This window comes from Perca fluviatilis, chromosome 19, assembly GCF_010015445.1.
Source record: "Perca fluviatilis chromosome 19, GENO_Pfluv_1.0, whole genome shotgun sequence".
Lineage (NCBI taxonomy): Eukaryota > Metazoa > Chordata > Actinopteri > Perciformes > Percidae > Perca > Perca fluviatilis.
Window position 1 is genome coordinate 11,985,949 of NC_053130.1, and position 14,727 is coordinate 12,000,675.

Genomic DNA, 14,727 nt, shown 5'->3' on the forward strand with positions numbered 1-14,727 from the left:
TCTGGCTCCTCCTGCTGGTCATTTCAGCAGCTGATTAGGTTAGAGATGATAATACATTTTATTTATATAGCACTTTACATGGTACTCAAAGACACTTTGCAGTAAAACCAGCACATTTAGCACATTAAAAACATAAGCAATAAAACCAACACATACAACAAGCATATTAAAAGCAATTAAAAACAAAATAAAACCAGTAACTATCGGGGGAGAAATGTAAGACTAGTGTTTTGAATGTGTCCAGGTCAGTACAGTCACAGATGTGTATGGGTAAGGAGTTCCAGAGGGAGGGGGCTGCAATGGTGAAAGCTCTGTCACCACATGATCTGGTAATGAAGAAATTCTGTTATTTATAAAACATCTGGACACACGGCTCTTTACTTCATTCACTTGAATGTACAGTATGAACTGGCTGCGTTTCTCAGCTGATAATACCCGCTGAGCTTTCCCTTGTGCTGCGTCTGCATGTGACTGAATAATGCAGTCAACGAGAATACGCCTCCGTGTTCGTCCCAGAAAAATGCAGCATTTCTTGGTAACTTCTCAGTGACCCTTTATGAAACAATGTCGTTGAATAGGCAAGTCTTATCTCAGGGAAAGCATACTTACCGCTCTGAAATGTAAGAGTAACTCAACAATAAATAAATATAAAAACTAAATATATAAACAGATTTTCCATTACAGTTTTTCTCCGTTGCTTCAACACATTTCTTAAAATAAACCCAAGTTAAATGCATTAACACTTCACCCCAGTTTACTTAACTTTTTTTTTTAAAGATTATTATTTTCGATGGTCGCTGATAATGGTTAATGTAGATATTGCATTAAAGATCAGCCACCCACTCAGATCAGCTGGTACTCTGTCTGGAATGGAAATTTCTAAGTGACCCCAAACTTTTGACCGGGTAGGGGTGTTGGGGTATATATATATATATATATATATATATATATATATATATATATATATATATATATATATATATATATATATATATATATATATATATATATATATGCATGCTCCACCAGGTGAGCCACCCAGGCACCCGAAATTACATGAGATTTAAGCATTAAAAACAGTTTGACACTGTTTGACAACAGGGGTTTTGATTTGTGCATTAGTTGCATTGGGTTTAGTGTTGTGAAGAACTGGTTTAGAGACACGAGGAATGGGTCTTGAAAGTTGTGTTTATATGCAAGAACGTAATGGAGAAAAAAAAATGTTAAATTGCTTTTTGGTCAGTTGGTTCACATTTATTAGTCTTTTCCAATAAACAATCCTATAAAAGAACAGACGAAAAGGAGCCAAAAGAATTGAATTGAGGATTTATTCTTAAGGTAAACATTTTATTCAAAAATAAATTACCGGAGATATCTTTAAAAGGCAGACAGACATTGTCTCAAACCCACTCGTCACAATCAAATGATTTTCCTATCAGAATCCAAATATTCACACCACGTTTCTATTAACGTCCGTCCTCATGAAAAGCAGATAAACTAGCGTAAACCCTAAAGCAGAAACTTATTCTTAAACAAACCAGACTGTTAAGTTGATCAAAAAAAAAAAAACAGCCATTGTCAACTGATTCACTATAAAATGTATACAAAGTTTATTTAAATATTTAATCCAACATACATGCCCGATTTGTAATATGTGAACACAGAAAGAGGGAAAAAAAAAAAGAGAGAGAGAGAGAGAGAGAGAGAGAGAGAGAGAGAGAGAGAGAGAGAGAGAGAAGAGAGAGAGAGAGAGAGAGAGAGAGAGACTGTATTGTATGAGACTGGCGATTGAGGTGAGAGATGTGGATGGAATCAATAAAAAAAAATAAAGAGCTCAGACAGAAGAGCAGCTGTGAGATATATAAAAGGGGGGGGGGGGTTCAGTCGATTAAATAATGGTCAACAGAGTGACTTCGATGTATCCAACTCTAGAGAAGGGGGGGGGGGGGAAAAAAGGCAGTAGATACAATCATTTCTGGTCAGTTAAAGAAACCGTTTTGGGAGATTTGTTAATTCAGTTTTGCTGAGAAGATTTATACTGCATACATATACATATACATATATATATATATATATATATTTTGAGGACCTAAAAATGTGAGGTGAAAATAGTGTGGCATTCATGAAAGGCAGTGGGAGAGAAAATGGTTCAAAATGACAGACAGCCCTCCCCGGCGACCTGACTACAGAGGCCTGGACTCTAAAAAGGTTCTTAGCTAGCTTAATGCTACAACGCAGTAGCTCTTAACAGCATGCAGAGGGCCAAACACTGGCAGGTCCGCTACGAGACGCCAAAGGCCTGATAAAACACGTCAGTCCTAAAATTAAAAACATGTCAAAAAAAAAAAAATCAGCTGAGAGGCTCGAGGCTTCCTATAGTTCTCTTCAGGATTACAAATCACAAAATATTAAAAAGGGAAAGACAAAAAGACAGATGTGTAGAAGCAACCTGAGCCCAGAGTTTGATTATATGCCACCTGGCTAACGCGCCTTCCAAACTTAAAGTGTGAGAAACTAAATGAATGGGAGACAGCCAGGTGGACTAGTGGTGTCAGAAGAAGGAAAAATACAGTTTGGATTCATTTCCAGTTCAGGTTTGTAGAAGACGACGGATCAATTCACCAGGACAGACTGGAACCGTGACGGTTAAAAAATAAAAATAAAATAAAGCCTCTCCAGCTTGTCTGTGACGGGGTTTTCGATTTACTCCCACTTCAGTAGAATCAATACAATCGTATTCCTGATTTCACTGAAATAACAAAAGACACGAGCACGACAAATCACCTCATTATTAGTCGATTATCACTTGTGCTTGTAGGAAACGTTAACAAACAGGCTGAAGAGAAAGTAAACTGAGCTCTGGCCTGTAAGACAAAACGATTAATGCACAGAAAAGTGTTTTCAGTTTGCATCCATTGTTGACAACAGTTGCCTACGGCGGTGTCAGTTTTCCCTGAATTACAGCTCAATCCTGAAGCGAGTGCAGTCTGCTACCAGCAAGTGTGTGAGTGTGAGTGTGTGTGAGTGTGAGTGTGAGTGTGTGTGTGTGTGTGTGTGTGTGTGTGTGTGTGTGTGTGTGTGTGTGTGAGCCTACAACACAAGACACATCTATCACAGCATGGCACACTGGAGAAGATGACAGTCCTTTAGGTCCCGTTTTGGCAAGAGGCGTCGCCACCGGCTCGTCTGCTGGGCCCTCTCATGAAGCTGCAGTTTCTGCTCTGAGGCACTAGGGGGCGACGAAGAGCAGGGCAGCCGGCAAGCCTACAGGTCCACAAAAGCAAATATTGGGGCAGCGATGGTGTGATGATGGACGTTTGGAGGGGGATAAAAGAGGGTCAGCTTTGGTGTTGAACTAGTTTCACTGTTCTAGGATTGAACACATTGAGCGAGTGGGCAGGAGGGTGATGAAGATGACGGGGCGTCAGTGAGTCTTTAACTTGGTGTGCTGTGAGCTCTGCTCTGTCAAGCTGGCTTTGAGGGAGTTAACCACCGTCTGTCGGACGTTGTCTTCCATATAATGTTCACTTAGTGGCTTCAAAACCTGCGGGAGAGGGGAGACAAAAAGAGGATTGTGTGTGAGAACAAATCAAGTTAACTTGTCTAAAAAAACAAAAAAACCACACTGTATACCGTATATAAAAGGGAACAAAGGAACAAAGAAAGTAGGTTAGGGTAGAAATACTTTAAGGTAAACTAAAGAAACAAAAACAGGATGTAGTCTCCAGAATGGCAACCACAGAAACAAAACCCCAGCCTCACAACCCAACTGAACAAAACCGCTTCAACTGAAAAAGAAAAACGTTAAAGAAAAAAAGAAATCAGCCATCAAAGATGATTCAAAACCATTTGGGCAGGCGTCCATGAGATCCTGAGATGAGCCTGGCCTGCCAGTGTTCAGAGGGGGTCCAGGGGTTAAAGTACAAGAATCCAGCACCATTGGACTGAACGTTAGCAATAAAAAGAAGCCAGCAAAGGAAGTGTGGATATGAGAAGGAAGTTTAACAGTCTGTAAATCGGGCTAGTAGCTAGTTCATCTTCTTGTAGTTGTTGTTGTTGTTGTTGAGAGGAGACAGAGCCTGGAGTCCCAGCATCGCTCCTGGTGGGAATGAAGGGAGGAGAGAGACGGGCCAAGCCAGGCGGCTCCTGACAGGCTCCAAAAGTTTGGAAAACACCTGAGAGGACAGCAGGGAGGAACGGGAGAGTTAAAACAAGAACTAAGACTGACAGCGAGACAAACACTGGAGCAGGAGGGATAAAAGATGAGAAAGATGTATCCAGACATTTGGGGAAGAGATTAAGCAGAAATAATAATAAAAAAAAAAAGTAACAAAAAGATAAGGAGAGATTAAAGCCTGAGGAAACTTGGTAGATGTTGAACCAAACAAATGAAAAGAATAGGGGGAGACTGGTAGCAGCAGGTGGAGAAAGTAAAAGGAAAGGAAATACGGCAGGCAGAAGATCAGAGAAATGGGAACCGACACCGCTCACCTTTCTGACCGTCTTCTGTAAAGCAGGGAGGGAGGAAGAGACACAAAAGCAGAGGAAGGAGGGAGACGTCAGAGGAGACACGAGGGCTCTGCGTTTGTGGTGAATCCCAAACATTCATGAAACTCAAAAATACAGTAGATAAGGAACACGGAAACCCCCTCTGACTTCATATCTGTGCTCCTGAGGGCCGAGTCTGCAGGCCAACAACTGAAGGAAGAATGAAAGCGAATGAAAGTAGGGGCTGATTAGGTTTCAGAGTGGAGGGGGTGGGGGGCACTGAAAAGTGATTAAGAGTGTGTGAGATGGATGATAGCATGTGAAGCCAATCATAAACATGCAGTGAACCGAAGGAAATAAAAACTGATGGATCTCGTTTCTCTGGCTTTTAAAATCACCTAGAAATAATAAAGCAACACCAATCAAACTAATAATAACTAATCAAACTGATATGGGAAACTACATTTGAGGTTATATCTGCATTAGTATCCGACACATTTCTAATTTCCACACCTTGTCTGTTTAAAAACCTTAAGTGTTCTAGCTTAAGGTAGTTGATGTCACTCAAGCTTAGTACCTAAATGCCATAACAGCTATTACAAATGTAGCCATCTAATTGTTTAAAGTGTTACCCTTAAGCCAATTCAAAATAGGCAAAATCTTTAAAATAAACCTATTTCCTGCTACACAATATCTGTTCTCACCGTGTAGATTAACCAAGACAAACACACCCACACACACACACAGTACACAGTACACAGTACACACACACACACACACACACACACACACACACACACACACACACACACACTACACACTACACACACACCTCCTCGACGACCCACCTGTTCCCAGAGCGTCTCGGCCACCAGATCTATCATCGTTCCCAACTCCCGAAACTCTCCGGAATACTTCACATACGCCCAGGCGCAGAGCGAAAGCAGCGCCACGCCCATGACCAGGTTAGACAGCACCGCTAAGGTGCTCAGCCCGATGAAGCCCGTCACGCCGGACACCACGTAGGTGGCAAACATGACTGCGAAAAGCGTGGCAGGTGTGCGTGCTGTGTAGAAGATGTTTTTGCCGTCGTTGTGCTTGGAGAAGTTGGTGTAGGTCTCGTCCAGCTCGGACTCCAGCTGGCTCTGGTAGCGCTGGCAGAACTCCTCGCCGCCCATTTTCTTCACGGAGCGGAAGTAATGCACCGAGTGCTCGCGAAACTCCTCGTGGAAGCGCTCCAGGTCGGCCGGGGCAATGTATGGCTTGTCCCCACCGCAGACCTGAAAGTGACAGGAAGAAAGTTTGACTGACAGAAGAGATGAAGACTCAAGGGAACTCCCGTTAGATAGTCATTAGGCCCCATTTTGCAGGATTTTTATTAGATATTATGGGATTTTAACAATTCTGTTCAGTGTGCTGCTAGCTTCCTACACCATGCTCTCCCTCAATGACGCCTGCTCGTCTTTGGCAACCTTTGGGTTATTGAAATGATTGTGCTTCACAATGATTGTGAAAGACAAACATGTCCTTACCAGCTCCATTTTCTTGCCGTACAGGTCTTTGGCTCCCGCCACAGCAGTCAAGTTGTTGGCTTCTGCTGTCGCCTGACAAACAGGAAAAAACAATGAGATTCAAGATAAAACCTGAAATGTGTGACCCGTACTTAAGATGCCCTCAGACAGTAACTGACCTGCAGCATGGACTTTGGGTGAGGCAGTTCCTCCCCTTGGTAGATCTTTATGTAAGCCTGCAGGAATGTCCAATAATACTGATTATCACACCAGTCATCCTGTACAATGTTAAAGGAGAAATCTGGCACAAGATGAAGCTAGGGGTTAATAACACGTGTACCAAGTCGACCGCTCTCTGGGATATGTTTTCATGCTAATCGAATGTGACCAGTTTTATCGCAAACCGCTAATTAGCTTATAATGCTAGTAGTCGGGGCAAGGGTAAAGTAAAAAGAAATCGCTATTTCTATACCACTAACAAGGCTCAAAATACGAACGCCGGTAACATAGCTCAAACATGGCGTTCGTCGTTCGACTGGTCATGACCGTTTTCCCAAGATGTATACACAAACGGTACAGTCTTTATAAACTCTTTTTAATAAACTGTCTGTACACTTACAACGTTCTCAATGCTTCAGTGTACATGTAGGGACCCTCATTATGCTACCGTGGAAGTGTGGTGCTATTTTGAGCCTTGTTAGTGGTATAGAAATAGCGATTTCTTTTTACTTTACCCTTGCCCTGACAACTAGCTTTATAAGCTAATAAGCGGTTTGCGATAAAACTGGTCACATTCGATTAGCATGAAAACACATCCCAGAGAACTGTCGACTCGGTACACATGTGTTATTAACTCCTAGGTTCATTTTGCGTCGGAGTTCTCAAAGCTCACAAAAGGAATTTAACAGCCTGGTAAGAACTTTTTTACGACTCACTCACAGGGACATATTGCACATAGGTGGTGTTTTAAAAAAACAACAACCATTCATACATGTACATGTCTACTGCGGCTAAAAACCCAAAACATTGTGTGTCGTTTATTCACCCTAAAGCTTTTGCAGACTAGGCGGCAGAGTGTATAATTTGAGGTTTTGTTTATCGACCTATGACCGATAAGTGTGAAACTACTGGACTTTAAGAAAATCCTGCAGGACCTTGAAGTACTCCAGGAGATCTCTGCAGGTGACTTTGTTCCCTCCGATCTCCTTCTCCACCAGTCGGTCTGGGGCCAGGAGGAGAGGCACCAGTTTGGCCAGCGCCCTCTTAAAATCATCATCGATGTCTGAAACACACAAACACACACCTTGATGGTCCTCTGAAACATGACATTTCATTCCAGCACGCTTTAGCTACACCTCTTCCATTATTCGTGCATGTTCCCGTTTTCTCACCTTTCAGCCTGCCGTCAAAGTAAGGGTTGGTGGCCACCTTGAGGCCCGGATGTGGCAGCAGGAAGCAGCCGATGTTGGAGAAGCAGGAGTGGATGTGCTTCCTGACATTCTGCAGCTCTTCGTGTTGGTTCTGTTTCACCTGAGGCGGCAGACAACTATTTACTCACACAGTGAAAGTGTGTGCTTTTTCTTCTCGTCGTGAACGGATTTGTGGAATGTGCGCACGCACACGCACACACACACACACACACACACACACACACCACACACACACACACAGCGTGCTAAGCAAATTTGCGCGCACCTGAACAGACGATGACATCAAGTATGTCGGCGCTCTTTGAAACGAGGTGTGGTGTGTTCGAAAGGAGCAGTGAGTGTGTGACCTGCTGCATAAATATCTTCAAAAATGTGTAGAAATATCAGGGTCGAAAAATATTTTCTGCCGCGACAAAAAAAAAATAATAAAAAGTGCAATTTCAACTTTATTTAAATAAAATTCTCACCTGTAGTCTTTTGTTTAGGAAGTTGTTGCCTCCTTCCAGTCCGTAGTCGTGTTCATAAGGATAACACCAGTCCCGAATCAGAAACATCAGGGACTGAAACACACCGCCAACATCACAGAGACACAATGAGACACAAAGACAAATTACAGATATAGATATTGTTCCCATAAATCATAAAGTGATCAATATTAATACAATATTATACTTTTTGACTGTTATTGTCAATACCTTTCCTGTTTTCAGTTACAGGGTTCATTATAATAAATAATATTACCATTATAAAAATACATGACTTGCTGTGCAGCCACATATTGTACACTGTAGGTAGATTTTCTGGACAAGGTGCATGTTTAATGGTACATGGCATTCATTCATTAGGACTACATGCATACACACAGTCAGAAGCAGTCAGTACCTGGAAAGGTTTCAGGTAGATCTCTTCCATTGCCAGCCGGCCATATTCTGTGAAGAGCTACATATGAGAAAAAAAAAAAAAAGTTACTGTAACTTGGTGCCACTTTCTCCTGGGAAGAGTGGAAGATATGACACCAACCTGCAAATGCTGCAGGTCATCCTCCTGTATGTTCTGGGACAGATTGTACACCTGAAATCCAAGAAACAACATGAGACATACAGGTTGACATTTTGTGAGACAGAAAAGCAACAGCAAATTTTCAAGAAGACGTCATTTAAAGTCCCACCTGTACAGAGCTGGTCATTGTGCTGAGGGCGAACACAGTAGCACAGTCCTTTATGGTGGACTGGCTGTCAAAGGCTCCCTGAGTGTCAACGAGGAGCACCGCGACCTGTTGGGACGAGATGCAACAATCGGAATATGCTGCCAACCTGTGACATTTTTTCATGAAGCTCATAAAAAGGACTTATCGTATCGTTTGTTTGATAACTGTGTACCTTGCTGCCATCAGGCTTGTCGACCACAAAGACTTCGCTCCAGATCTGAATTCCTGTGGTCTCCCTCTCGCAGCCTCCTCTCCAGGTAAACCCTGTCAGGGGCTCATCATCCCCTCCCATCCACGGCTTGCCCTGTTGCAGAGGTGAAGAGGGAAGAGACAGTAAGATGAGAGGAAAGAGAAATAGAAGAGATGAAGTTTGGTTGGGACAGGAAAAATAGGGGAAAATGCACACGGATTTAAGAGGAAAGATGAGGGAACGTGTGATGGGAAGAGAAGACAGAGATTGCGAGGAGGAGGTAGAGAGATAATGGTACGAGAGAAAGAGGGGAGGAGAGGAACAGGTCAATGGACTGAAGTATTGCATTATAGAGTCATGCTTTATATTTTTTATTGTGTTACTTGAGAGCACAGTATTTCCAAACCCCTTGTCCAAATTAATATGAAATTTGATTTGTACATTAGAGCTGGGTAATATATCGATATTATATCGATATTGTGATATAAGACTAGATATCTTCTTAGATTTTGGATATCGTAATACGGCATAAGTGTTGTCTTTTCCTGGTTTTAAAGGCTGCATTACAGTAAAGTGATGTGATTTTCTGAACATACCAGACTGTTGTTACTGTTCTATTATTTGCCTTTAACCACTTAGTCATTATATCCACATTACTGATGATTATTGATCAAAAATCTCATTGTGTAAATATTTTGTGAAAGCTCCAATAGTCAACACTACAATATAGTTGTGGTATCGATATTGAGGTATTTGGTCAAAAATATCAGGATATTTGATTTTCTCCGTATGGCCCAGCCCTATTGTACATTCACACATCTAATAGACAAAATGCATTGATTTTGGTGACAGGGTAGACTATAGTCCAACAACACCAGGCCACATTTGGATGAGCCTTATATAACTAACATGTAATCTACCAGTACAATGTTGATGATTGTTGAACTGGAGTACAGATCACTCTGGGACACACTGAATGAAATGCGACTCCCACGGTGACAAGACTAGTGGCACTGCAGCATAATTTGGACTCAAAACTATAACAAAAGGATTTAATATTTATTTTGTCAGAGTACAAAAAGGTCAAATTGAAGCAACACATTGTGCCCTTGTTTTGATTTCTGGCGGTTAAGTGAGGAGATCCACTGACCACAAATAGGAAATGTATAAACAAGCCTCACAAACAAATACCTCATTTGCAAGGCAAAATATGCACAGACACTGCTTTCTTGGTTTCTACAACATGACATCTGCCCTGAATGCCTCACCAGGATCTTTTGACTGAGCAAGATGTCATTTGATAACACCAAATACCTGCAGTCCAATAATAATAATAATAATAATAATAATAATAATAATACCAACCAGATGAAGCACACGACAGTGACAACTGCTATTTGTAACATTAACTTCTGCATGTAACTGAATATAAAGAACCACAGCCTGAACAAACAGCATCAGTGTTTGGGGAAAAATGTCAACATGTGCAGATCTAGTCAGACTTGCATGAATGCCCACGTTCATGCTGCCCAACAGCTGTGAGAAAAACATTCCTCCGTCTTTACGGTTGTGTGTATTAAGAGTGTGTGTGCGCAAGTGAGTGTAAGGTGATCCTGGCTGCTTCTGAAGGACTAGTTGTTTGTCAGAGCGAGTCACACAGTTGTTGGATGGACATGCTCAAAAATGTGTGTCTGGGTATGTAACGTACCACTTTGTGTCATTTGTATTTACAGACATGATTTCAAAAGGTCAGTAACCACACAGAGAAATTAGACTGTATTAGACTGAAACTCAAAACTTGATGAACCTGATTTAATATTGTAGAAAAGTTCTCAAACTCTTATTATGAAACCTAATTATGGTAAAAGTTCACCTTCCCAGAAGGCTGAGACCAGTTGAACCACCCTGCCTTATTCATGCGCCTTGCTGCCCGTCGTAGTCTCCTGGTTATGTAAGTATCTCAGTAGGAGACCAAACAGGAAGCAAACAGGAAGCACTTATTAAATTTGGTTAAAAATAGCAACACGTCTGCTGCTGCAAAATAGCTAGAATTGGTGTGGGAGAAAATTGTTGCTCGAGTCAATGCGTAAGCATTGACAGTGTATTCATTTCATATTTAATCACAGGTAACCTATAATATTACTGGTCCTATTCTGAGGCTGCAGCACTATGTCATTAACCAAACTATAATTTATAATCATTTAATTCTTTTTAATGGCTCTCATTGGTTTGTGTCCAAGGAACACTACAAAAACGTTTAAAAAAAAAACAACGTTTCAGAGCAAGGCACACTTTTCTGACAGCTGTGCATACAGTGGCTTTACTAATATTCTCCGCGTCACCAATGTTGTAAAGAAAAACATAATGCAACACCAAGAATCTGCTGGGATGTAAGAGCATGTCCACGATGGTGGATGTTAGGGATATGAGGACGGATAAGGTATCTACATATCTGATTGACTGTAAAGAAAAACAATACCTCTCAAATAGGTAGTTATCTGGAAATGAAAATGCATCTATAGTCGGGGCCTCAATATCATCTCCCGACGTATGTTTAACTCCCGCGAAGTAATACAGCTTCTTCATCAACGGGATGGTCGACAAAAGGACATGCCATGTTCGAGGAAAAAAAAAAAAACGTTTTATAATCTGCCTAACACAGTTAATAAACCAACCCTGTTTTTTTATTCATGCAGACAACAACACTGCTATAAAATGCGCCAGATACAGACTGAATGAATGAATGAATGAATGAGGAAATGAAAGCGCGCTCTGTCAGAGGGAGGAGACCGAGAGAAACTCGAGGTTTCTTGAAGAAAACCTGCTCCCGACCAGGTTAGGTTCGACTCTGAGGTTAAGTTACCGCTCCTTCTGAAACGGGCTGGAGTTACCCCTCTCTCTCAGGTTTGATTAAGAGTTTTCATTAAACCTGCTTTCTGAAACGGACCCGATTACACCCTTTTGATGTTCATAAAAAGAAGAATTTACCAGCTACTGAACAAATGGCCAAACCAACAATGACATGCCAAAATAAATATATAAAGTAAACTTATCTCCTTAGAAACAGTGTAGGATTTAGTACTAGATCAGGACAGGTGTGAGAGAATCAGTGCTTTTTAAAAGATGTCTGCATCGGCAATAAGCATCACAACTACAGTATAATAGATTCTTTAATTAGTCAACTGACAGAAAATGAATAGGCAACTGTTTTTTAATAATCAATTCATTGTTTTGAGTCAAAATTCACTGGTTCCTGCTTCTTCAATGTTAATATTTTCTTTAGTCTTCTCTTATTTTAAATTTAATATATCGGGAAATTGTGGTGGAATTGTTTTTACCATTTTGTGACCTTTTATACTCGATTAATCAAGAAATGATGTTAAATGATAAATATCAAAGGAATATCCAATAACCACATCATTGCATCAAGTTATCCAAAACAAAACATTGTTTCTTTTTTCACAGTCCACAAACTCCACCCAGTTCCAGCCTGTGAGAAGACACATGCACATCACAGACAAATATCTTTTTAATATCAGTAACAATATCAGTTAACTGACATTTATATTTCAAACTAGCCCCAGTGTTCAAAATGAAAGTGGTATCATTGCACACATGGTGTTAAATATTATTCTGTCTAGATTAGGGCTGGACGTTTAATCGAAAATGTATCAACATCGTAATTCTAAAGCTGTTATCGACGTATTTTTCCAATGATGATAATTTCGACACTTTATTTCTGTTGATAGGCCTACTTTCTCCTTAAAAACATTCTACAGCGCGTGCAGGGTCCGAAATGAACAACACCCCAAATGCGGGGGCGGGCCGACACGCACACACACACACACAAAACACTGGTGCACACACCAAACATATGTCCAGAAACAGTATAAAAGAACACAGTATTTGTCTCACCTGGCTGTGCATGTAGCGCAGCATGAAGTCCAGTAGGAAGGACTTGCCCTTGCGGAAGGCCCCGGCCACGGACACGACCACCACATTCAGGTCCTTGACGTGATCCTGCAGCAGGATCCTCTCCAGCGCTGCAGCGTCCAGCTCAAAGCTGTGCTCCTCCTCGTTGGCCAGGACAATCTGGATGGGCCTGGCCTTCTCTTCCTCTACCACATCCTGAAGACATGAGTTTGCAATCAATCAGGGGCTTTTCCCTGGCATCGAGAAAGCATTTAAGTGATTACACTGATGATGAGGCAGGTTTAACGGAGGAGATAGGGAACTGAAATTTACAAAGCTGAGATCAGCAAACAAAGTGTCTGGGGGGAAATAAGGTGACCACATTCAGCAGCCTGACGTACAGCAAATGCAGCTAGAATTCAAAGATTTTAAAATTTAAAATACACACACATTGTGTTCTACTCTTGGGTATTCTCTTCCTTAACATGTATAAAATGACAAAAAAAAAGATTCTCCTAGATAAATCTTTGATGATACGGTATGCGTGCTTGTCAATGGACAGGAATATAGTATATACACCGTAAAAAATATCGTAACACTTTACCTCTTCTTCCCGAGTCTCTTCAACTGTTGAGGGGGCGAGGCTGGCATTTTTGCCCGAGTTTGAGGCTGTAGTGCTGGGGAGCAATTCATCCTCCAGGTCTTCGGACATGGCTAAAGGAGGCCTCTGCTTATGCCGAAAAATGGGGACATCTTCCACACCACTCAAGCCTTTAGATAACCACACAAAGGAGAGAGAGAGAGAGAGAGAGAGAGAGAGAGAGAGAGAGAGATTAAATTACATTTGTTAGATAGCATCATGCTGCATGTTAATGTACTGACAATGGGTGTAAAGTGAGAAGGAGGCAAATGTGGACGAAGGGGTTGTGTAAGATGTAACTTTAGTTTTTTTCTCGTTTTTTTAAAGTAATAGATAATTGTCATAAGTTTGTTTACGTGAGAAAGTGAACTGCCCGGTCAAATTGTAGCTCTCTCCAGCATTCTGCGCTGGGCTAAATACCGTTATCCACTCTGGCCTACCCATCTAGGTCAAGCTCAAAAATAGCCTTGTGCTGAAAATCACAAAGGGCTAGGGAAAAGGACACAAGAAAAGGAAGTTAGGAGGACAGTGTTTTTTTCTGTGAAAATTAAAGCACACTCCTTTTTTCATGTCACAGTAACATAACTGCAGTATAAGCAAGTGTGCTGAGCCACAAACTGTAATGCATGCAGACTAGTACTTGTCTTAGTTGGTAGCATTATTTTTAGGGCTGATTCGATTAATCATTGATTTATCTGCAGATTGATTTATTGATTCATCGATTTATTGTTGGACATTAAAATTGGAGAACTGGTGAAATTATCGGTCACAATTTCACAAAGTCCAATGATTAAGATGAAACTCCCTGAAGTATACTGAAAGTGGCAATCCTCTTTCCTTGGCCAAAAACCTGACACTGAACAGGTAGGACAACAGGTATCAAGCATTGCTCATTCAAATATCATATACAAATCAGGTTTCGGCAAACCTGCATGACCCATCCCTTCCAATTTGATTGCTCAACCTTGATGAGCAAAGAAAGCCCAAATTACCCATCTGAACAAAAGAGAGACACACCCTGGATACTCCACCTGAACAGTAAGAAAACTAATAAAGCATATAGTAAACTTTGCTCGATGGTGTTTTTTGCCTCCAACGGCGCCTTCCGTTGCCGTTGGGGGCAAAACCGTAAACTTTGCTGCAATGTCATCTATGTCAAACAAGTAAAACCAGAATTTGCTTTTATAATGATGACACATCAAGACAGCAACCGTCAAGAACACATTTTAAGAAGTTACTCCTAATTTGGAAAAGACTAGGGCTGGGTACCAAAGTTAATACTTTTTAGGCACTGACCGAATTGCCTCTATAGCAGAGAGGTATGTTGTGGGTGGCTAGAAGGGGAGCCA

General features: G+C 41.3%; 1 protein-coding gene across 3 annotated transcripts in view; it reads right to left on the minus strand.

Annotated features, from left to right (window-relative positions):
* Positions 1–3,418: 3,418 nt before the first annotated feature.
* The window catches only part of atl2 (atlastin GTPase 2), an 18,312-nt gene continuing 7,003 nt past the window's right edge, over positions 3,419–14,727 (minus strand). Inside the window, exons 2-16 of one of the 3 annotated variants that reach the window (XM_039783963.1) lie at positions 13,343–13,509; positions 12,742–12,954; positions 8,809–8,940; positions 8,598–8,702; positions 8,450–8,500; positions 8,312–8,368; positions 7,897–7,989; positions 7,391–7,529; positions 7,154–7,281; positions 6,179–6,235; positions 6,021–6,092; positions 5,337–5,768; positions 4,492–4,506; positions 3,847–4,175; positions 3,448–3,544 (exon numbers count right to left, since the gene is read on the minus strand). In XM_039783963.1, the coding sequence (XP_039639897.1) occupies positions 4,029–4,175; positions 4,492–4,506; positions 5,337–5,768; positions 6,021–6,092; positions 6,179–6,235; positions 7,154–7,281; positions 7,391–7,529; positions 7,897–7,989; positions 8,312–8,368; positions 8,450–8,500; positions 8,598–8,702; positions 8,809–8,940; positions 12,742–12,954; positions 13,343–13,509 (1,808 nt within the window). In that variant the 3' untranslated portion in view covers positions 3,448–3,544; positions 3,847–4,028. Of the gene's footprint in view, positions 3,545–3,846; positions 4,507–5,336; positions 5,769–6,020; positions 6,093–6,178; positions 6,236–7,153; positions 7,282–7,390; positions 7,530–7,896; positions 7,990–8,311; positions 8,369–8,449; positions 8,501–8,597; positions 8,703–8,808; positions 8,941–12,741; positions 12,955–13,342; positions 13,510–14,727 lie in introns of all 3 variants that reach the window. The other 2 variants (XM_039783962.1, XM_039783964.1) reach the window with 2 other exon arrangements.